At 39.8% G+C, this 24,857-nt stretch overlaps 1 protein-coding gene across 1 annotated transcript in view; it reads left to right on the top strand.

The window, feature by feature from the left end:
- Positions 1–24,857, top strand: part of plce1 (phospholipase C, epsilon 1) — a 77,438-nt gene that overhangs the window by 37,491 nt on the left and 15,090 nt on the right. Inside the window, 24 exon segments of the mRNA XM_030755349.1 lie at positions 10,829–10,983; positions 11,273–11,431; positions 14,805–14,950; positions 15,062–15,209; positions 15,311–15,421; positions 15,542–15,651; positions 15,756–15,872; positions 17,618–17,746; positions 17,832–17,968; positions 18,449–18,555; positions 18,682–18,806; positions 18,912–19,056; positions 19,411–19,572; positions 19,915–20,029; positions 20,179–20,338; positions 20,446–20,568; positions 21,503–21,639; positions 21,727–21,965; positions 22,090–22,151; positions 22,363–22,528; positions 22,619–22,726; positions 23,090–23,206; positions 24,066–24,224; positions 24,560–24,695. Of these exon segments, the coding sequence (XP_030611209.1) occupies positions 10,829–10,983; positions 11,273–11,431; positions 14,805–14,950; positions 15,062–15,209; positions 15,311–15,421; positions 15,542–15,651; positions 15,756–15,872; positions 17,618–17,746; positions 17,832–17,968; positions 18,449–18,555; positions 18,682–18,806; positions 18,912–19,056; positions 19,411–19,572; positions 19,915–20,029; positions 20,179–20,338; positions 20,446–20,568; positions 21,503–21,639; positions 21,727–21,965; positions 22,090–22,151; positions 22,363–22,528; positions 22,619–22,726; positions 23,090–23,206; positions 24,066–24,224; positions 24,560–24,695 (3,273 nt within the window).

The following is a 24,857-nucleotide window of genomic DNA, read 5'->3' as shown; positions in this document are numbered from 1 at the left end:
CTGTCTCCAGAGATGATGATAAACCTGTAACAAACACTTATTGTAGTTTTCCTGTTTTTAAAGCTCTGAACCACTTACAAGCCTAGAGTTAAGGAGTGCATGCCTACCTAGAGGTAAGGCATCGACTCCCCCAGCTGACATTCTGTCAGGGCACAGGTTTAAAGACATTAACTGTAAGGCTAAAGTAATTATCTGATGTCATAAAAAGACATTTCATTATCCTGAACTTGGGCAAGTTCTGGATTAAATTTCAAACTTGGATAGTGTTGGTGTTTTTATTGCTTTCTTACCATTTTTGGTATTGTTCCTCTCTTCAGTGATGCAACCCGATTCCGATCTTTAGTTAAAAAAAAAAAAAAAAACGGCTTCACGATCTAAGTTATGTAATGGAGTTTACCGTAAGCAAGTTTTCTTAATTGTTTAGTTAATAAAGCTTCTTATGTTTACTTTGTATGTAGTTTATAGCCATTAGTTCTTATGTAGTTTAAATAAAGATATGCATCATAGATTTTAATTTCTCTGTTTTTAATAGTTTGCTGGCAAATTTTCATAGAAACTCTCAGCATGAACTTGTCACTCATAAGTGGGATTGAAATAATCACAGAGCTTTGGAAGCATAGTGTGTTTTACTGTATCACAGATATTTTTATCTTCAAACTTCAATAAAACACCTCCTGGATATTGGTTATATATTTGTAAAGCAGACGATTAATATGCAGACATATTTATTGCAGTAGCGTTCCCTTAATTCATTTCTTATTTGCATTGCGTGCACACTGTATATTTATATTTATACCCTGTATAGGTGTGGATCTCATACCTAATAAATTAAAAACAAGATTATGAGGAGATCGATATTGTTCCTAATATATTCAGACTATATTTAAGATAATTTTCAAACTTTAGATACAGAGTGTTTATTTCAAAACTTGATCTGCATCTCTGTCTCAAATGTTCTAAAGGATTGCAAGGATAATTGTCTGACTAGCCTTGGTTTATTCTTAGTTTTCCTGTGAGTGGTGAGAGGTGGTATGTTTCTGTAAGACTTCTCTACATGCCTCAGTCACTATAAAGAACTGAAGGCATTTTGCTCATTCCTCAGACATAGTATATGAATGCGTTATGTCTTACTGTAGCATCAACATTTGGTTCTAGAGGCAGGATGGGAGGACCATTTTGAAAATGATGAATGCAAGTTGTGTTTGCACGTGTTTGGGGCAACGTGACAGTCGATGGTTTTGTCACCGTAAACGTGTGACATCCATGAACCCGCATACTGGTATCGGAAAGAAATGTCAACTGGGAAGCAGAAGGGTAAGGTCAGAGTGGTGTATGCTCCTAAAGTGCAAGGGTAAAGAGGAATACAGACCAATGGAGAGAGCATAAGTCACTGGTGAATATGCTGGTAATTAGAAGCAGTTGTTAATGTTATGTGGAGCTTGTCTTTATGAAGTGTGTGAAGCTTCATGCCTGCTCAGCTGATGCCAGCTCAAGTGCTGTTGATGTTTGAGGTTATGACAGGAGTAATAGGCACAAATGTCTGCTTATGTGTACAGTTGCTAATGTTTTTGCATGTTTTTCCACCACACTCAGTAATTCATACAGTAGATGATACTGGCACCCTTTTTAATCTACTTTAGAGTAAAATGAATATAAGATGTGCAAAAATTTTGGAGAGTTTGGTGGGTTAGGCTAGGTGCCAAGGCTGAAATTAAATCAGAGTTCTCATTAAACTTCAACAGCAGGAGGAAAACGCCAATAAATAAATAAGAACTTAGACTTTTCGAGGCGGTGAGGTGTTAGATTGCATGCCGCCAGTAGAATTGGTTTCATAAATAGTGTTCTTTTGACAAAAGCTTTTGAAAAACCACTGAGCCAGTCTAGCTACCTCTTCTTCACCAACCTGGACTTGCAGATGAGTCAGTTTCATTCTCACATCCTGGTTCACCTTCTGATTCAGCAGATAACTCCCCTTATACAACCTCTAGCCTCATTTCAGCCTTATTTCCTTTATTCTTGCTCTGTTTAAGAAAGCATCTTATATTCATGAGCTTCATTGAAGTGTTGCCTTAGTGAGTTAGCCAGCTAGCACAAGATGCCAACAATGACAAGTGCTTTATTAAGGTTCCTTCACTCTATTTATCTTTCTAATTTCAGAAAATAGGCTTGTGCCAAGTTCTTGTACGAATTACTACTTGAATGATGCTCACAGCTTGGGTTCACTATATTATTATTTATTTATATGCATTATTAGTATTATAAGGAAATCCTGGATCATTGTTAGAGGGCCTTGCCTGTTACATCTACTAGATTTGCATATCATTTTGAATTCACTTTCTATTTAGTACGATAACATGCTTTTTTAGATAAATGCACAAATTTTGATGCCCGTCTTAAATCAATAGGCTGGTGAAGATGTATTTATTCCTCCACTTAATAGCGGTGATGAAAAGCTACTTTCCTAATGTGATTCCAGTATAAGTGAGGAGGTTGTGTAAAAACAGTCAAAACAAAATATATTCCTAAAATATAGTCTGCATAAATGTGTGATCCTTCACGACTGTGAAGTAGGTGTCTCTTTAAAATAGTGTATGTGTAATCCTGGCACTAAATGTTTATGTCTGCAGCTCTTTTCCTCTTGAAACATGCACACAACAACAACAAACCCCCCCCCCCCCCCCCCCCCCTCTGCTGAAGACCAGTGGGATTTAGCCATATTTATGTCAGCTCTTAGTGGGAGTTGTTTAAAGTGATTTTCTTGAGATCATTTCCTGTGTTGTACTGAGAAGGAAGTAAATGGCATAGCTACAGGCTGTCTTCTAGTTCAATGTTGGTGTTTCTTTCTCCTTGCTTCTTTCATTTTCTTTCTTCCTCTCAGTTGGCATTGTACATTGTGTTGTAGGGCAGCATTTAAGACCCATTGACAGCAGATGTGGTGGGGAATCAAAGTGAAAGGAACTCTCAAGGATTACAAAAACACATATTGTTCGTATGCCCATTATTGCTAAATATACATTGACGTTCCTATTGTGATTTGATAAACACAGAACCATTAAACCTTTTCACTTGTAAAGCTTAAAATACAGCTTCATTATGGCTGTACTTAACGTATTCAAAGACTTAAGGCAAGTACAGTGTTAATTATGACAGCGTAGCGGGATAGTTTGCTGGGTCTGACTTTAGCGCATGGCTGAGAACTATGTATAGTGTCAGTGAAGAGGGGGTGGGACACACGGAGAGACAGAGATTGTGTGTAATAAGAGAGAGAGCAAGCGAGAGGAGAAGAAAAGTGAATGTAGCCAGGAAACAACGAGGAAAGACTGCTTGCTGATTAGGACAGGCAGTGAACCTGAGTCAGTGAGAGAAAGTAGAAGATAAAGAGCGAGTTGGAGAGAGCTCAAGTTAGAAATGGAGTAAGAGAGGGGAGGGGAGAGAGAGTGTGAGCGAAGGAGCTAGTGAGAGAGTGAACGCACAGGCAGCTGCAGGAGGGACGGGACCGGCAGCTCAAATGTGGACAAGTGTACCTCGGTCACCCCGGCACTGAGCTGTCAGTGTGGGTGGCAGAGTTGCCAGCTGTAACTAGCAACCATGAAGCACTCTCACAGGACGGACTACAAGATGATCAGTGAGTACTGGAAATGTGAGTTGCAATGTGGTGCTGCGTCTTCACACAGTTTAGAAGTGAAATTGTGGCTTCATGCAGGTTTCAGTGACTCATTAGTGCACAATGCAATGCTGTTTTGCATGTGCAGAGACATGTGTTTTGTGTCTGTATAAATGAATTAAATTATATTGTGTGGCTTGGTCTTCATTTAGTTGTTATGAGGGAGAGCATGCTGATCAGGACATCTGATTTAGGAATTTGCGGTGCTATGTTTTGTTAAACATGTTACACTTGTTCACATTGCATTGGATTGTGTCATGTCTGTTGGTGACTTATGTTGTTACCAACTGACACATTTCTTTATTGCTTCTCTTAATTATTAAAGTTTCATTACTAGTCATTTTAAAACCTAGAGAATCCCGTTCTGTGACGTGTGTGGTTGCTGCATATTACTACTAATGTTTTTTCAATGGGTGCACGCTTTGAGCAATACAACTGTCTTGTGGTTCTAGTGTTTGTGCCACTTGTGTTTTCATTTATTTAATCTCAAATTCCTTACTGATGAGTAAGCACATCGGTTCTTGAATAAAGGCGTGATATTGACCAACTGCCATTGCTTGTTGTCACAAAATTACAGGCAGAGGGCAGCAGAAAACACTGATTCTTAATTTTTAAAAAGTCATTGTCTTATTTAAACGTGATGGATGACACAACCTTTTGAAGAATGCCCATGAGAAAGTGTTCATATCAAATCCTGACATTGTGATATATACAAAGCTGCAAGTATCTGGGTAACTTCACACCGCATTGATCCCAAGAGTGTCACTCGTGGCTGTGGATGTGTTTCGACACACCTTGTAATCACAAACAGAAAGCACTTATGTGTGTGACCTCATTTGTATCAATTTGCTCTGAAGTTATACAGAGCAAATTGATACAAGTGTGCTTCCCAGTATAAAATTATGGGTCTCATTCACAGTATAGTTTAATCCAATTACCTGCTATATGAATGGAAGTTTTAAAAAGCAAGGACAGTTAAGACATTGTGACTTTTTGGACCTATTTGCTTGATTACCTTGAACTTCGTATATTTGTCTTTGTTTTTTTTTTTTCTTTTCCTTGACCTCACTTCCATCTGCACCTGGTTCTGTGTGTAAGAGAGTTCATATCTGATCCCAAAGGGATACTCCCTGATAAGTCAGCAGTCAGACAGATCAATGCTCATTGCTTCCGCTGCTGCAGTGTGTCTGTGAATTTGACTGCAGTTGTGTATTCCGAGTAATTACACTGTTTATTCTTCAGTGTTTATGTTTGCTGCCGTGCATGTGTTAGTTTGTATACTACTACTGTATACTACTGCTTGTTGGTTTTTCTAGTGTGAATTTGTCCACACGTCTGTGCATTTTCATGTGCATGTGCGTGAGTGGGTAGGGACAGAAGAAAGCGGGGGAATATTGTGTGCTGAAGGTGTGGCAAGTCAGCAATTAAACCAAGGACTCCTGGCCATAAAGTTTCTCCTGGATGCAGTATTGTGCAAAAGTGTTGAGCTACCCTTCATTTTTTTATATTTTGCTAGGAAAATGTGAAGCAGGAGCAGCAGAAATGTGTGCAAACAAACCAAGCCAAGACAGAGTTTGTACAGTTCTAATGAGCTTGAAAGTCCATATTTGGTAATGACCGCATTTATTCCTTAACACAGCCTGAACTCTCTTAGACTTTCTTGTAATTTCTTTAAGGAATCTTTCGGGATAGTTCTCCAAGCTTAATGATATTCAAAGCTCTTCTTTGGATGTTGGCTGCCTTTTGTTCCATACTTTTGCAAGATGATCCCACACTGCTTCAATAATGTTGAGGTCTCAGCTCTGGGGAGACCAATCCATGAGTGTTCCATTGTATATTTTGTTGTATCCAGGTGTGCTTTTACTGCATTAGCAGTGTGTTTGGGATCATTACCATTTCAGATATTTTCCAGAAGGTATTACATGGTGGATCAAAATTTGATGGTACATCTCTGTGTTCATAATTCCATCAGTTTTGACAAGATCTCCAACACCACTAACTGAAATGCAGCCCCAAACAATGTGAAAGCCTCCATAGTGTTTTACACATGGCTTTAGATAGACACTCACTGACGATGCCTAATTGACTCAAAATTTTCAAATCACTCCATAAGACCTGTTGCCACAGATTTTTTTTTTTCCCCATTCAGTTCTTGTGTAATTTGGCATACCTCAGGCTTTTCTCCCTGTTTCCCTTTGTTAAGAATGGCTCCTTGACATCCACCCTTCCACTGAGACCATTTCTGATGAGGCTTTGGAAAACAGTAGATGGATCTACAGTAGATGGATTTTTTTTCCAGTTTCTTAAGGTCACGACTTTCAGACGCTGTTCATTTTTCAGACCTGACACTTCTTTTTTTGTACTCCACTTGTCTAGTTTCTCCAAATTTTTAAGGACACGTTGCACACCATGTTTTCAGCTAATAGCTCTTTGGGAATCACCTTGTTGGTGCAAAAATAGTATTTTATACTTGTCAAACTGTGCTGTCATTGGCATTTTTCATAGATTAAATTAAAGAAATTGGAACAAACTGTGCATTTTTGCAACAGGCTGATTCCTCTGAAAATGCTCAGGTGTAAGGACTGGTCTGAAAATGAGGGGAAAAGCAGCCAATGTCCAAAGAAAAACTTTGAAAGACCTTCAGAAAGTCCAGAGAACTATTTCTCAAGACCACTTAAAAAAATTACAAGGTCTGGCTCCTCTCAAACAAAATCAGTTGTGACTCAAGTCTCAAAAATAACACGTATTCTGTACAGTGTTAATATATTTATAGGTTTAAAGGACACATTTGTGCAACACAAACAGCCTTAGTCCTTAGAGTAAAGCTGTTTGTGCTGCACCTGCTTGCTCAAGTATGTAGGGCACATGGAGAAGTTGTCATCAGCTCCAAACGTGCTTCGGAGAACAGTACAGGCAGTGTGTGTGCATGCACTTGGCTGGCAAACAATAACATTCAAGGTTCATCTCCTTTGGTTAGTGTAAATAAATGTGATTCACTCAAGAAATGTTTCTCCCATTTCCTTTCATCTTGTTTCATGGTTTGACCAGGCACACATTGCTTTTAGAGGAGGGCGAGACCCTCCTCATGTTGCTTTGGTTTGCCATGGTGCGAAGCCCTCGAAGCAGGTGCTCACTGCATGTCGTTCTTGCTGGTTGATGATGTTGCTGAATGTTCGTGACTGAAATAAATCAGTGGTGTGACAGAAGGAATAAGACAAAAATTAGATTGGCAGAAGAAGATTATATTTATTTTTCCATTTTCAGTGAAATTTTACACTTAAAGTCTTACGTTTAAGTTTGAATGTGTTTCAAAACAGACATATTTAATGTTTTTAAGAATTGTACGTTCCAAACCTGTAAAACCTACTTGTTTTATTTCGATGATAACTACAATACTGATTTTGATGTATCTAACACAAACTCATCTAATTCGAATCAGCGTATTTATAGAGTATGTTTTAAAAGGTCCAGAGTAGCCCAAAGTGCTATGCACATTATGGGACAGGCAAACAGACATCACAGCACGAAAACGTGGTAAGATCAAATTTTAATCAAAACAAACACATGCTTAAAACAGAAGACAAAACTGGAAGAAAAGCAAAAACAATCAAAAGCCATAGAAAACTTAGGCTTTACACATACTGCTGATTTCCTGGCTGTCTTAATGGCATCCTTATTTATTAAAACAGATGTTTAACCATAAAAAGGATGTTCAGCCCATGCACTTCATCCACCACTGTATTTAGAATCCACTCCTTAACACACACACACACACACTCACACACATTTGTATTCATCATACATTACAGATGAGGAAACCCATACATATCCATAAGTTCAGGGACATCATGGTCACATGTTCTCGCTCTCTCTATCTTGATGCACGGTCAATATTACCCATCAGTGTTGCTCAAACTAATGATTATGATGTGTAACTTGTAAGGACCCTATTTTCTCAGTCCAGTCTAATCCTCAGCCTCCTTCCATCTAGTGTTTTTTTTCATCACTGCTGACAGTGCAGCGCAGCTTTGCCTACAGAATTTGAAGATGACATGCCTAAAGCAAGCTAAATAAATCGAACACAAAACCGTAATTGTCTTTTACAGTTTGGATTTTTTGTTGTTATTGTTGTTGTTTTCTGTTTTAATGCACATTTTCATTTCACTGATTTCTCTGAATCTCTTAAGACAACCCCCCCCCCCCCCCCCCCCAACTCCCTTGGCTGACAGCTTTGTCCATCTGTGCGTTTCCTTGTTTAAAGGGATGAATAAATGAATGACTGAGAACACTACATGGTCATGAAATTCATATGACTAATTTGAGGGTGTCTCAATTTCCACTTCACAAGGCTTGCATGTAATAACACTTCTGGGGGTAGAATTGTGAAGATACTGTCCTTTTTAATGATTTAACACAATAGTCTTAAGGTCACATTAAGGAACTGATGTTTAAGGTCAGTTCATTCAGATAGAGCTTATAAAATGGCAGTATTTGAGGCAATATGAAGAGAAGACCTGAGCAGTGACAGATGTGAACGATTACATTTTCATATTGACTTTATGGTATATAGGCTTCAGCCTGGATTCAGGCTCTTCAGGTTCTGATTTTTATGCAAGTTACCATGGTTTTGTCTCATAGTATTTGTGTAAAATGGCATGTTAGGCACATGCGGTATTTATTCTACATAATCTATCGATCTGTGTAAGCAGGCACATTTCTCTTTTTCACTTGTCAAATTATTTCTATTCTGATTCATTAAATGCACAAGTGTCTTTGAAAAATGTGCTCAAGCCTTTAATGTGTAATGCACCATCATTTATAACTTTGACTATATCTCTCTGGAGGACATTTAAAGGATTTAGTGGTTTATGCTATCTCTCTAATTGTGATAGATGGCTACCACGCGCTCTATAATGTAAACTATTAACTTTCCAGTTATTTTACTTATTTCTTCCTTCCTGTCTATATTCTATCTTTCATTTGCTTTGCTTACTTTTCTCTGTTTCTCTACCCTCCTTTTTTTCTTTTTTTCCTTATTCAAAGTATTTTTGCCAGCCTTTTTTTCTGCTCACCTGATCTCTTTCTGCTTCACTCTACTTCATTTCATTGTTTACATTATTTATCCCTCTTTGCTGCTTCCCTTCCTTCCTCCTTGTCACCTATGCTTAGTGTGTCCATCTTCTTATCCTACACACATGTATGCACCGAGAGTTCATTACACAAGCTGTGTGAGACCGGATCCACAAATCAAACTGTGTAAATAAGCAAGTTTTGTTCCTGCAGTGCAGCCACTGCTGTTGCCATGCCTACCTGTTGCACATCTCAAGGGTTACCAAGGACAACCTTTATGTGTGTGTCTGCTTCTGTATTCATCCGCAGTTTTGTTTGTGTGTGTGTGTGTGTGTGTGTGTGTGTGGGGGGGGGGTGTTCTGTGTATAACAGTTGACAATGACCAGAGAGAGTCTGTCTAACTCCTGGTGTTCACTTAATTTCAAGTATGTCTCCTTGGATTTCATGAGGGTTTTTTTTTTTTTTAATTCTCATTAATCCAACACATAAAACCACTTAACTGACTATTCTGTGACAAACATTTCACTCTCACATCTTCCTCTCAACTTTTTGAAACGTAGTGATATTGGTGACATCTGCTTGCTCTTGTCTGAATATAATTTTTTTTTTTTTTTGTTCCACTTTAGGAGCACAGGCTCTTGGAAAAGTTAATTTATTCCATTGACTTTCACCTGTGTTTTTCAGTTGAACACAGGTGAAACTTCTCAAAGTGTTCCCTAAGTGATTTCTGGAAAAGCTCCTGCAATGAGAAAGTTCTGTTTATGTGGCATTGATCCCAACCATGTACAGTATGTCTACCTGGCAGCACAACTGTAGGAACTATCCGTTAGTTCTTTGTTAGCAAAGATGAGGACAGGTTTGCAGATGTGTGTCTGTGCGTATATGTGTAAACAGACAGACTAATGGGCCTAACTGAAATCCAAACATAGGAACTGGCAGGTGATCAGTGGTGTTTACTTCCAGTGGGTGAAGCGGGGCTTCACTTGGTAGGTAAATAGAGAGTATATAGTTTACTGGCACTGATGGATCACAAGACTTGGGGCATCCATGTAAATCCTGAAAAACGAGGCTTTTAAACTTTCGTAGTAAAAGTTAAGTATCTGTTAAGATAATGTTTGACTCTTAATCCCTCCTCTCTCTCATTCCTGTGATACCTTCTTTTAACGGGTGTGTCTGCTTTGCTCTCATTTTTGAGAGCTTCCATTTCTTCATGCAGCTTTCCTTTTTCCTTCAGTTTCTATCAAATTACTAGCTGTAAATCCCGATAGATATAGATAGGCATCGTAATGTTCTCCATGACTCCTCCAGACCTTTTCACATGTGTCACATGTGCTCAGGGTGAACCTGCTCTCATCTGTGAAAAGCACAGGGCATCGGTGGTGGATGTGCCAGTTCTGGTATTCTATGGCAAATGCCAATTGGGCTCCACTAGAGGACGTCAGGCCCTGAGGCCACCCTCATGAAGTTTTTTTCTAATTGTTTGGTCAGAGATATTCACACCAGTGGCCTGCTGGAGGTCATTTTGTAGGGCTCTGGTAGTGCTCATCCTGTTCCTCCTTGCTCCAAGGAACAGGCACTGGTCCTACTGGGTTAAGGACCTTCTACGGCCCTGTCCAACTCTCCCAGAGTAACTGCCTTTCTCCTGAAATCTCCCTGCTCTTGAGACTGTGCTGGGTGAGATAGCAAACCTTCTGGCAATGGCACACATTGATTTGCCATCCTGGAAGAGCTGGACTACCTGTGCAACCTCTGTAGGATCCAGGTATCACCTCATCCGACTAGTTGTGACTCTGACCCTAGCCAAATGCAAGACTAGTGAAAAAAACAGAAAAGGTGAGGAGAGAAAAAATGTCAGTGGCTTCCACCTGTAAAACCATTTCTGTTTTGGGAGTTGTCTTGTTGTTGCCCCTCTGGTACACCTGTACTGATTAACAACCCTCTCTGCTACTTAATTGGCCAGATCAATATCCCAGAAGTTTAATTGATTAAAAAATGTTCCTTTTAATTTTTTGAACAGTGTATACCCTGACTAAATAATTAAAAATTCATGATAACTTTTCTTGTCTGTCCTGTCCTCTTTATCTGTGCATGCAGAGCGTCAGCTGGCCAACAGCATGACCAGCAGCAGCACTCTTCCTCCCAGTGTAAGCGGGATCAGCAAGGAGCTGGCAGAGCTGCGCCACCTTGTTCAGTTTCCCGAGGAGATCGCCTGCATCCTCACAGAGCAAGAGCAGCAGCTTTACCAGCAGGTATAAGACATTTAATATGAAATATACATGGGGCCGAAGCACAGGCAGAAAAATGTATGCTAAGGAACATGCAGTTATAGTTATCAACGTTAACCTCACACTTCTGTTCAAATTGTACAGCAGTTGTTTTATTGTGAGAAGGTTTGGCAAAATATTTCTTGTAAGTGGTAAGATGAGGAGAATAGTAGGAGGTGGTAAGTAGAAACTGTAATTAAACAGTAATCCCAGTCAAGATTTAATCATTCACTTCATCAGGTCAGTGCACTAAGAGCGTGCTGTCTGTGTGCAGGCCTTCCCTTTGGACTACCTCTATTTCCTCACTCGAGACCTGGGCAGTCCCGAGTGTCAAACTAAACGCCACCCAAACCTCAAGGCTTCACTGTCAGCGCCTTCCATGCCTACTCAGCGAAGCAATGCTGTGGAGGAACTGGTGGCACGATTCAACGAGGTGAGAAGACCTTTCTGTGAACACGTGTTAGAATGTGTTCGAGTTCTCACGCTGATATTTCTGTATTCTGTCTGTACTCCAGGAATAAACTTTTAGCGCAGATGTTCATGCAGTCACACAAAAAAGCAGTTACTGTTAAATCCTAAAATCTGTTTTGTTTTGTTTTTTTTTGTGCTTGAAGTCAATAGTAATTTATACAGCTAGTCTATTTCTCCACAGCTCTGAGTTTACAGCAGGATTTCAGACTGGGTAGAAGCATTGACACTGAACAAATGGAGCTAAATACTGGAGGTCCTGAAAGCCTTGAGCAACTTTTTATACACAGCTATGTGAAGTACATACAGGAGACTCGCACATCTTACGCAGATGCATCTAATGAAGTTGAGCCAAGGAGCCATATGGAGATAGTTTTCATGTTATGAGAGCACTTTTCAGCTAATAATATGTTGGTTGCCCTTTGATGGTTTAATGTTAATGGCATTGCCAATGCCATTAACATTAAACCATAAAAGTTCAACCAACATATTATTGGCATTGTCAGTGACACTGAAATGCAATTCTTGTGATATGACAGTAATGTGTAAAATCAAATGAAATAGCAGAGCAGTAATTGTGTTCCTCCCCCCTTTAGAATTTAGTTTTATTTGCTCTATGAGTAACACTGACTTATGAGCTCACAACTGAAGCTCACGACGAGACTGCACAAGCACACTCGCTCACAGCGGTGTTCGCCGGCTTAAGTTACACCCCTGAGCCTTGCCTTTTTCATGGTGAATGACTTTGAGAATGCACAATTTACTGCTGAGAAAGAGAAAGTGTTAGAGAGATTGATTGGGTATGATGATATCATCTTTAAGTCGCACGCCTTTTTACATCAGCTGGTTTTCATTTAAGCCAGCCAGAGGAGAAACACGAAAGATAGTATTCCAAAATGCAGTGTTGCCATATATGGTCACAGTGGAACAAGAGTCATATTGACAGCACCGACTCTCTCCTGTTGATACTGGTGAACCCTTCAGCTGCCTTTGATTGTGTCAGGACGTTGGTTTTTGGCTTTCATTTTTTAACTATTTCAAACCCTTATGTTCCTTTTTTCTTTTTCCTTCGAATATATTTCAAGGTGAAATTATTATTAGGTAATTTACTAGCTAATAAAAAAAAATTATATGATCCCAAAGGATATATTGTCTATAAGTGACATAACTGGTTTATTATGTAGTGTCAACATGAGGCCACCCTGGTTACTATTTCACCAAACTGTCACAGACTGGATTCACAGTGTTGAGATAATAGCTAATTAAGTGTAAGCTTTTTATTTTCTTACCAGAGACAAGATTTTGTAAATCAAGTAAACAAATCTGTAATTTTGATCATGTTCAATTTTAAGGCATGTATGGGAGTGAAACGCTATCCAGCTGAAAAGTATAGGCCTGTGGAGAAAATTGGGAGGCAGGGAGTTCTGAGGAGTTTGGGCCGCTTTGTGTCTGTCTGGATTGTTTAGCTTTGACGGGACCAGTATGTGCTCCTGCGTCGAGTTTGTAATGGTTCTCTGTCAACCTCTGTTATGTAATTCGTGTATCAAGGAGAACCTGACCCTCATAGTTTACCTAATAACACAAGCACAGATGGAGACAGACAGACAGCAGGATGGACAGATGGACAGGTGGATACATACACAAAGATCAAAGGGGTGGGGGATCATGTACCCAGATCCAAATTTGTATGAGTGTGTGTATGTGAGTGTGTTTTTGAACTTCTATTAGCCTCCACTATATAATATATCCATCCTCATATCCTGTCCTGCTGTCTGTCATGCACAGCACTGCGTGCACACTTTATCTGGAATATCTGAAAAGGTGCCAACTCAGTGCAAGCCCTTGATGTGTGGCAGTGCAAAAAGCCACTTTGCAGATGCTCAGAATGATTTAGATGGTGATTGTAACTAAAGCCCAATGCTGACATGGCTTTGCATTATGTCATAATGCTAAAAGTGCCTGGTAGCAGATTTTCAGGCGTGGCACGCAAAGAGCAGGGGAGTAGCAGATAAGAGACTGTGAGGCTGTTGTGTTGTTTTTCGGTAACCAAATACAGTAGATTGCAGAATGAGCTTCTGCTCCACCGAAATGGTAACAATGAAACCTCAAAAGCCCCAGGAGGGAATTTCTTTAACTGATTCTCTGTATCTGATCTGGCTGACAGTGATTACAAATGTCAGAAGAATTTCAGCTTATTAAAAAAGCTATCTCCTTAATTGCAATAAGTCTGGTGGGGGGGCACTTTGATAGGATTGTGCAGCTTGTTTTTGGGAACAAAAAGTGTCCAGTGGGCCAAGAATCTTGTGACGGGAGATTTTACTTTTTGCATTTCTGCACTTGCTTGTGTTATAATTCACGGACTGGTCAGAGGTGTGTATGGGAACATTTTTGGAACATTTGACCAGTTTTTCATCAGGCGGTATCAAAATGGAAACAACAATAGCAACAATAGTTGGTGTGTGTGTGTGTGTTTGTACGTGCGTGTGTGTGTGTGTGTCTTTTTTTAGTCCCTGTCAGGTCAGACGTTAGTGGGCTTTACTGATCCTTACATAACCCAGTAATAGAGCTCTGGGTCAGGGGGATGTTTTTACCACCTCCAAGTGGATTAAAGAGTTTCAATGTGAGCGTGTCTTTATGTGTGTGTGAATGCATTCGTGAGGCACTAATACAAAGAGAAAAAGACACCGGACATTTAGAAACAGCCAGATTGAAATCTGATCTTTTCCTGTGTTGTGTACGTGCGCCCACCACAAAGAATGTAAAGGGAGGCTAAGCCTGATACATATCTGCTTCTGCTGTCATGTCTTTTGCGTGTGTTTGAGGTCAGTCAGTGCAGAGACGCAGCACAGCTGATAGATATTCAATCTCATTCTTTCTTTTGTCTGTGTCTGGGGTGTGGGTGTGTGCACGCGATGTGCATGTGTATGGAGTGGTGTATGGCGTGTAAATGTGGCTAGCTGGTGCAGTCCTGTGCATACCTTGCCACATTAGGCACAGGTCTTCAGACCAGAATTCATGAATGCAGACATGACCGCACACATTAACAAATTTGAGGTGACCACGATATGGCTTTAGATGTCCTCTCATGTTCCCTATGTTTTAACACACCTAATACCAACCTTGTAATAACACACCAACACACTTAAAAGGTTATCCAGGGATTTAGTATGATGTCACTAAATCTCTGCAGTTTGTGTGCCAGCTTACTTTATAAGTAAGATAAGAGAGCAATAAAGTACAGCTGTTATTGGTGGTTTAATACTCAGAAGATGTATCTGGTAGCTTGATTGCGATTGTAACAATGAGTAATATTGAAATGCGAAATTCTGAACATACAGGTGAGTTCGTGGGTGACGTGGCTGGTACTGACTGCAGGGTCCATGGAGGAGAAGAGAGAAGTTTTCTCATATCTGGTCCATGTTGCTAAAAGCTGTTGGAACATGGGAAACTACAATGGTGTCATGGAGTTCCTGGCTGGACTCAGGTTTTAAGAAACACAATGACATGACTCAAATATGCCCACCTATTAAATATGCAGATAATTTATTTTTTAAAGAAACTAATTAACTGTTTTGTTTTATTTTTTGCCCTTCAGGTCTCGCAAGGTGCTGAAGATGTGGCAGTTTATGGACCAGTCCGACATCGAGACCATGAGAAGTTTAAAGGATGCCATGGCTCAGCATGAGTCTTCTTCTGAGTACAAGAAGGTTGTGACCAGAGCTCTTAATATCCCAGGATGCAAGGTGGGCCTCTGTTTACTCAAATGATGTTTGATCCACCAACTCACTGACCTTACTTGTACTATAAATTTTTTTTTTTCTTGTCTTCCACGTCTACATTACAGGTGGTGCCATTCTGTGGGGTTTTTCTAAAGGAACTAAGTGATGCACTGGATGGCACAGCAAGCATCATCAGCCTCAAACCATCTCCAGATAACACAGAATACTCGATAGAGGTGCAAAACACACCCACAGGAATGTACCAATATACATGCATCTGATAAAACTGACTGAAACATGACATATTTGATATCTTGTCAGTCTAATCCTTCTTACTTTGTTGTGTCCATCTCCAGTTTGTGTCTGACTACAGTGGCCAGCGCAATTACTTGTCACGATCTGGGCCAGATGGGCTCCATGTCCCAGAGAAGGAAGCTACTGTCAGCAACATCCTCCAGATTATCAGGCACGCCACAACCTTAACGACTGTGAAGTGACAGTGTTTGACGCAGTCATCTCTCCTGTTCTTTACTTTACTGTTTGTCTGACTTGACTTTTCCTGCTCTACAGATCTTGTAACAGGAGTTTAGAGGCAGAAGATCCTGATGAAGCATCTACCAGTCCCTCTTCTACTGGCCCATCACCTGCATCCAGAAACAACTCCTTTAAGGACCGCAGCCACAATCAGTTAGTTTTGTTACTTCTTCCTTTTTTTAATGTGACACAGAAGCTTTGCTTTGAGTCAATTCAGTGTGCGCTGTCAAGTATGAGACCCTAGAAAAATGAGGTGTTCTCTTAAAGAATATGCTAGAATAGAGTCTGTTTTCTGTTACTGGGTCTTCTTTCCAGCTGTGTATTTTAACACGGTGTAAGGGATGTGTGTATAAGTTGTTTAAGACATACTGGAGAGAATATCAAACGGTACATAGCTTGTGATCCAGTCCATGAAGACTCAGGGACATCATGGATCATATATTTGGTAGTTTTTCATTCTGGTGGGTTGATTAACTTTCATTTTGACTTCCTGCTCTCATGTTGCTTTAAAAGTTAGTATTTAACTCTAATTTTTTTTTTTTTTTTTTATTTTGGCTAAATTTTTGGCCCTCTGTATGACAGGCTGAAGATTACATTGTTTAGCACTGTGACCCTTTCTAGCAATGGTCTGTTTCCAAAATTGGGTACTTTTATTTTCCTCGTCATTCACAGACAATGACTCATGGACACAGTAAAAGAACGTAATATACAGATTTATATCAGGACTATGAATACTGCCATGCTGGCATGGGTGGCAACTTAATTCTGAGCAAAATCACAATAGCTGTACTGCACCCATTAGCTCGTTTTAGACACAGACACATGTAAATGTACAGCTATGACAGCCTTAGCACTTAACAAAGCCACTAAGCCTCAATGATATATGCATAGATATTTTATATGTAGGGGATATCCTCAATGACTAAGTGGACTGGATGTTCACCAAAGTCCTATTTTGGGTTAGTGTGCTGTTTTCTTTCATAAACAGCAGCACAAGATACCGGGGTTTGTGGAGGAACACATTTGCAGATTGTTAATGAGATGAAGGGTTGTTGACATGAAACCTGTGCAGGGCAGAGAACAAAAAAGATTACAGGTTTGTTTCCTATCAGGACAGGAAGGAACAGAGTTCTGGTTGTTCTCAGCACTCCAGTGTACAAACATTTAATTCCAGCTGGGATCTGTGACAGACAAATTATTTTATGTTAGCTCAGAATATGAACTTCATTTCTGCTGGCTTTATAGTGTACATTTGTCTGGAATATAGACCACAGATAAAAAAAAAAATCCCCTTACTCAAATAGGTGTGGGATTTCTCTTCTGTGTTCTGGATCTCTTTCTCACCAGCATTCACTTAAAATAAACTTGCCTCGGAAAACTGTCAAAACCTCTTTGTGCCCTCTTTTCTTCTTCTCACTCCCTTTCTTCCTTCTTTGTTTCCTACTCCCCTTCTAGTTCCGTTTCATTTAAGATGACACCAGAAAAAAAACGTGTTTTGTAAGTTCACAGTTAGTCACTGGAATTTGAACGATGTCTGCTATCATCAGTATGTTTCAGGTTGTGGTTTAAGTAGAAGCATGTTAAGCAGTGAAGGAATGAGCAATGACCAATGCATGATGCCTTTTTTTTTTTTTTTTTTTTTGCTTGATCGAGCTAGTGCTTACAGAGTAGGGTCATTTTCTGTTTGGATCATCTTACTTTAGATGCAGGTCATTTCTTATGCCTGACTGGATTGGATTTTAGATATATAATTCAATATGATTCCAGAAACGTACATTTGGAAATTGCCATGAAAACGAGCATGCAGAAACTTTGAAATGTAGATATTTAATTTCTTTTTCTTTCTTTTTTTTTTTTAACTTCCTTTCCAATCCCACCTGACCCCCGGCCACCTACAGATTCACGGTTGGAGACTTGTCGGATTCAGAAGGTGACTTGTCCTCTGAGCCAGTGGTGAAAGACGTGGAGTTCCAGGGGACCGAGGAGACGCACAGAGCATTTAGCCATGGCACGGAGCTCATTCCCTGGTAAGAAGCTCAAGCGCACATGCAAACACGCACAGCTGTCGTGCCTCAACAGACCTGCCACAATCACTGTGTTGTCTTTTTCCAGGTATGTGCTGTCACTGCAACCAGATATTCACCAGTTTTTGCTGCAGGGGGCTACGGTCATTCATTATGACCAGGATAGCCACCTCAGTGCTCGCTGTCTGCTGCGTCTACAGCCCGATAACACAACACTCACTTGGGGTAAATTGCAACGTTATTAAGACATTTTACCTCTTCTGCTGTTTTTAACTAAGAACCACTTTGTGTCTTAATTTGTTTTGTCCAAATATAATAAAGTGTGGGTTGTAGTCAGATAGGATTCCAGGTCACTATTTTAAGGGTGTGTGAGACTTTATTTAGAATGATATGCTGAAATAACTGCAGGGAAACTTTCTTTTTTTCACTGTATGTTTATATCTCAAGCAGACAAGATCAATTTCCTCTTCTCATCATTTCTGTTTAAACAGATTTAAAGAGGCATTATATAAAAAGCATGTTTCCTGAGTCATTTAATGTTTTAAATATACTGTACGTGTTTGTCCACAGTAGATAAGCCCCGTCTCTTTTGTAGCACATACAGTTTAAACTGCTTGTAAATTTGTGCATTAACGCAAGGGCTCCTTAATTTCCTTTTGCCGTTACTGCAGCTCAAACAATCATAAATTTGTCGATTTATGGCAGGTAAACCTCAAAGTGGAGGCACTTCTCCCACAGAACATCCACTGGGATTAGGGCAGCCTGTAGTAGCAGGCCTAGCAGAAGGCCTGCTGGACCTGGGAATAGTAAAGGTTTGTTAAAAATAGAACTTTTTTTTTTTTTTTAAGTTATGTCAATTTTAAAAACCTCCAATATCTGTTCTTAAATTTTGTGTAGCGATTTCTAGTTCATAACATTGTGTCTATTTGAATGTGCAGGCAGTTTTTCTGGGTCATCAGGGTGTCGATGTCCATGCCGTATGTTTGCAAAACAAGCTGAGCCAGATGACAGTGGAGGAGAATGGTCTCAGCCTTCTCTATGGTCTGAGCACCACAGACAATCGGTTGGTGCCTGTTATAATTCATTTGGTTTTAAATTCACTTACACATCGAATTATTGTTACACTACTATTATAAACTGTAACTAATCTCCTAACTGATGCCGTTAGACTTCTGCACTTTGTGGCCCCTGATCACACGGCACAAATGCTCTACAAGGGCCTGTCAGAGCTGGTGAATGCAAGCAGGAAATTAAAGAAGTTTCCCGACCAAAGGTTGCAGTGGCTGAGGAGGCAGTATGCTAGTTTGTATCAGGTAAAACTCTGAACTGAAGTTATTTAAGAAAATATATATATACTTTCCTTCGACACACCTCTCTTTCATGAATTTCTGAATTATTATTATTATTATTATACAGTATGGATTAAAATTGCTATAAAATCCAAAAGCATTTAAAAGCACTGTGAAATCAAGGTATTGTTCTTCGTCTTGCCTTTTTTAAAAGAAACAAATCTCATTTATTTTGCTTGAAGAAAACTGAACATCATGTGTTGTTAAACGCTGGCAGTAACAGCATTTTATAAGATTCCAAAAAATCAGCACACAAAGAATGATGTAAACGTGTTGTGGTTAATTGACATTAACATTTGTATGCATCATCTGTTCTAGGAGGATGGCAGGTATGAAGGCCCTACGCTGGCCCAGGCCATTGAGCTTTTTGGGGGTCGGAGGTGGAATATGGGTACGGGTGGTGGGGACAAAGTCGGAGCCCAGAAAAACAACCCTCTGTCAAACGAAAAGGCCAAGAAGAAGAAGAAGGTTCTTGTCAGGGTCAGTAAATTGACTGAGTACTGTATGTAGTCAAGACTCCTGATAAAGGCAAGAAAAACTGTGGTGTCTCAGTCCACTATTTTAGGCCAGTAAGTTCTGTTACTTCCTTGGCATTACAGTGCTTAACAATAAATTGGATTTCCTTCAGTATGGTTTGACTTGCCAAGAGCTATTAGAATTTAATCAATATGTTGTCTAGAATATGATGGCTAGAGATGATTCAGAATTCTTTTTGCAGTTCTTGGAGTTCTTACTGTGCATTTTTTGTTCCAGCTGCCTAACATAGATGTAGGTTTTTATACTGACAAATTTTTAGCATCTCTGTTTGAACACCCAAAATAGGGAGACAGTGGGGAGGCAACCGATGACGAGATGGTTTCTAGGAAAACGCGGAGCTGTAAAGAAGGACTGTATCGAAACGGGCCCGAGTCTGACAGCATCGACCAAGAAGATCCAGGTAAGTTACCAGGCCAGACTGTTTTTTTTGTCTGTAAAACCAACCAAATGCTTTATATTTTATTCCCCCAAATCACAAAACAAGTATTCAAGATCTTATCTGTCTGTGGGAGGGCCTTTATTCATACTCAGCCACCTTTGCCTCCACAGAAGACAGCTTCCTCGGCCCGTTCTCCCTCTCATCCAGTAAAAGCCCTGGGTTGCTAGCCTCTTCCTCTTCTTCCTCCTCTTCCTCCAGCATGGCAGGATCCAATCAGTCCCGGCCGCAGTCTTCTCCAATCCTTTCGGGAAATGTTAAGTCCCAGCCAGGGTATGTGAAAAATGACTGTAGGGGGGCAAGTTTGACCCCACTGACATCTGACACTTTATTTTTTCCATCCCAGTTAAGATAGTTTTCCTTTTCTGTGTGGGTTGCAGGGCATGGAGCAGCAGATCATGGCACGGTCGGGGTAAAGGCTGTTTCAGAGGCTTTCAGAATCTCATGATTTCTGACAGCACAATGAGCTTCGTTGAATTTGTTGAGCTTTTCAAATCATTCAGGTAAATGATTAGATCTTGTGTTTGTTACATTTTTGGCACAGCTTTGTAAGATTTAATGCTTTGAAAGCAGAGTTGGAAATATTTTGAACATTTGAATATTTTTCCTGTTTTTTTTAGAAACACATTTTTCCGACACAATGTTCAGATGTGGCCCGAAGCCTCGGTTTGCTGTATGCATAATTGTAGATGCTCTGTGCAGTACTTCAGCAGCTCGATCCGTCTTGTTATATAACTGTGGTGTTCTTATCAATAGTAGCTAAAGATGATGATAAACGTATGCAATAAAAATATTTTTCAAGGTTATCGTGCCAAGGACATTTTCCAGGCATTCTTGTCTTCATAATATTTAGCTTGTATAAATTCTTTCCCAGTCAAATTGATGGACACAGATATTTTCCTCGACAACCAAAGGGTTGTTTTAATTCTAGCCCTTTTTCATGCTGCCCAGTAGTTTCCCCTTAAACTTCTTACAAAGAGAAAAGCTTTTGGGCAGCTCTTCAAACTCTTTCCTGCAAATGCAATTTGGAGACAAATAAATGTATTTCTGATTGGGCAGCCTCCTCCTCAGTTCAAATGGCTGCAAAACTGGGATTAAAGGAGACCTGTTATAGTTTGTTGCTTGGCATGATTCACAGTTTAAATTAATCCTGATTTAAGTTAGTTCGTCTTCTGTCTGGAACAAGCTGTTTTTGCTTCTCTCCCCTGACCATATTAGGGATATCCACACTTATTGACATTATACAGATAAGCCTGAGCTTACAGTCCACAGGGATAGCTTCTATATACACTTTATTATTTGATTTGAGCATCATCATTGTGACAGTATATGTATAATATAATTTAATATAGTAAAAATGTAATGCTTTTGTCTTTGTTTATGTATGTATAAGGACATGAGCTAATGGATTCCACTCTGTAATTTGTTTTTCAACAGTATCCGAAGCAGGAAGGATCTGAAGGAGCTGTTTGACACCTTCGCTGTCCCCTGCAGTCGCTCAAGTCCAGAATCATGTCCTGTTTACACCAACCTCAGGATAGACGACAAAGACACAGGACTGCAGCCAGAGCTTGGTAAAAGAACAAACGGTTACATAAGTCAACGACATGCACATGAGCACCACTTCTCCCTAACTCTTAATCTCCTCCTCTGCTCTGCAGACTTACTAACCCGTAATGGATCAGATCTTGGCCTGTTTATCCGGACGAGGCAGCAGATGTCTGACAACCAGAAGCAGATTTCAGATGCCATCGCAGCAGCCAGCATTGTGACCAATGGCACGGGGGTGGAGAACGCATCGTTAGGCGTCTTGGGATTGGCTATCCCTCAGCTCAATGACTTTTTAGTTAATTGTCAGAGGGAGCACCTAAGCTACGATGAGATTCTCAGCATTATACAGGTAAAGTCTGGATTTTTAAATTCACAATTTCAAATCATCTCCATGGATAGGAAGAAGATCAAACCTGAGGAAAAAGCAGGAAAAAGGGACTGCTGTTCACCAATGTTATGTTTTTCTCTTGCAGAAATTTGAGCCTTCATCAACAATGAGACAAATGGGTTGGATGTCATTTGAAGGTTTTGCCAGGTATTGAAAAAAAATAGATAATTATATTTCAAAGCACATAAAAATGTAAGCATCTACTGAATTAGAAGTCCATGTTAAAAACACTGCACGTTGTATAACAAAACACTGACAATGAACTTTTATAGTACAACAGTTTGATTAACTGATAGCTTGCTAATTGTAATCAGTGCACAAGCATCACATGCTGTTGGCATCCTTCTGTCTGTATCAGGTTCCTGATGGACAAGGACAACTTTGCTTCACGTAATGAGGAATCTCAGATGAATCCAGAGGAGCTTCAGTACCCTCTGTCTTACTACTACATTGAGTCTTCTCATAACACATATCTGACTGGGCACCAGCTCAAAGGAGAGTCCTCTGTTGAGCTCTACAGTCACGTAAGTTGGATGATTTTTAACCCAGTACACTAAGATTATCCTGCTGGTTGAAAATTTCTACTTACTTCTGAATGTCTTGCTTCTTTTTAGGTGCTGCTGCAAGGCTGTAGGAGTGTCGAGTTAGACTGTTGGGACGGAGATGACGGCATGCCTGTTATTTACCATGGCCACACACTCACCACTAAGATACCCTTTAAGGTTCGAAATGCACATGAATAATTTAATTCATAAAGGAGAAGTCCATTGTTGGAGCAGCAGAAACAATCAATCACTGGCTCTCTTTACTGCCTGCTTTCATTTTATGGACTTTGTGGAAGTCTCAGAGCCACATCTTCAAACACAACTGCTCTCATATATTATGTATTCATGATGACGGATCTGGAGAAAACTTACAGAAAGTGCAGACAGTGAAACAAAGTGGAATTTTCATTAATTCAGACACTTCACAATTATTTATTTGTAATCTAATTTGGGGCCTACAGCTGCCTTTAATTGGAAACGGTCACATATTTGACTCGTAGCGCTTTTATTGAGAATTTCTTTTCTCCTGTGGTCCTTCAGGATGTGGTGGAAGCAATTAACCGGTCTGCATTTGTCAATTCTGATATGCCCGTCATCCTGTCCATAGAGAACCACTGCTCCCTCCCACAGCAACGTAAAATGGCCGAAATCTTCAAGGTATGATGGCAGCTATATTTGTGTCTGTCCTTAAACATGTTTCATATGTGTCATTAATTTCTTTCTGGTGTTTAATTTTCCAGTGACTGGTTAGTAAGTGAGAAAGACAAGAATGTCACTGCGCACATGAAAATTAAGCCTTCTATTCACTCATATAGGACATCTCGTAGAACGACTGAGTTAAGTTATAAATTCACACAATTAAAAGCTTCCTCTGTCTTAAGGTGGCTCAGAGCAACACTGATTTGTGAGAAAAAAAAACAATAAAATTGAAGGAACTAAAATCAAAGGGTTTAGTTAGGCAGTCATGCCTATTTCAATTATTCTCTCCTTTATATTTAGGGAATAACGTACCCTTTCAAGTAGTCTTGTTTGTTGTACAACTCCACTCATTTGTTTTCCTTGATCCCATTTTTTCAGCTGTTCTGGGCATTCAAACTGGCCAACGTCCAGGCAGAAGCTTGCTTTTATAAACTTGAGGCCACAACTGTCCCTTTCTTCTTCTTCTTCTCTTTTTTTTAAAAGATATCAAACCCACAGATATCTTGGCACGACAGCTATATCGTGGAATATCATTGTGCTTTCATCTCGCAAAACTTCCCAGCGTTTCATCCTCCTTGGAGACTGACTTCTGAGTAGCTTGATAAAGAAAATGTCTTTTATCTGCAGACAGCTCTGTGCCTCAGGCCAGCTAACATCACCATCGTCTTGTTTATTTGTAATGTGGTTTTGCATAGATAAAATTACTTTATTTGTAGCTAAAGATTCTTCTGCAACCACTCGATACTTCTCACAACATTGGACTTCAGTTTCCTGATGACGTGTTCCATGTTAAAATATATATGTATATTTTTTTTAGACGGTTTTTGGCGAACGGCTTGTGACACGCTTCCTTTTTGAAAGCGACTTCAGCGATGACCCTCATTTACCGTCGCCGCTGCAGCTGCGAGGGAGGATACTCCTCAAGAACAAGAAGCTCAAAGCCCACCAGGCACCAGTGGACATACTCAAGCAGAAGGTTAAGAAGAAATGCATCCTTTACACTCACACATGTCAGCAAAACTTGTTCATAATTCATAAATAAGAACCTTCTAGGTAGCTCTAGCACATTGAACATCTAGTGCTGTCGAACATGAATAATGGATGGAGCTGTGCTTAAAAGGTTCACCCCATCAGAACTTTCAACCTAGCAAGAATAAAATGCTTCAGTATACCATACACTATAGCTTCTCTATATATAGGATTTTGTCTGTTTGCACATAAAGTGGAGGTTTATATCATACTTCAGATACACAATTTCTAATTTAAAAAAAAAAATTATTATCATTATTATTATTTTAACCCCTTTTGCAGGCTCACCAGCTCGCCCACATGCAAGCCCAAGCAAGCAACGGGTTTCCAGGAGTTACTTCACCCAACAACCATGCCAATGAGGAAGATGAAGAAGAAGAAGACGACTATGACTATGACTATGAGTCTCTATCGGACGGTAAGAAGAACCGCATTGTGGTATGTGATTTGAAACAGAAGAACTGAGCTTGACTGTGCGACCTACAAGGTTTCCTTCTTTCAGGCTTGAATAGTGCATGACTCACACATAGATTCTTATGTTGTTCAGTTTTTTGTTTACTAGTTTATTCTGTCTCTCTCC

The sequence above is a fragment of the Archocentrus centrarchus genome, chromosome 19 (genome assembly GCF_007364275.1).
Source record: "Archocentrus centrarchus isolate MPI-CPG fArcCen1 chromosome 19, fArcCen1, whole genome shotgun sequence".
Lineage (NCBI taxonomy): Eukaryota > Metazoa > Chordata > Actinopteri > Cichliformes > Cichlidae > Archocentrus > Archocentrus centrarchus.
The sequence above is the reverse complement of the archived record's forward strand: the minus strand, read 5'-3'. Positions and strand labels throughout refer to the sequence as shown.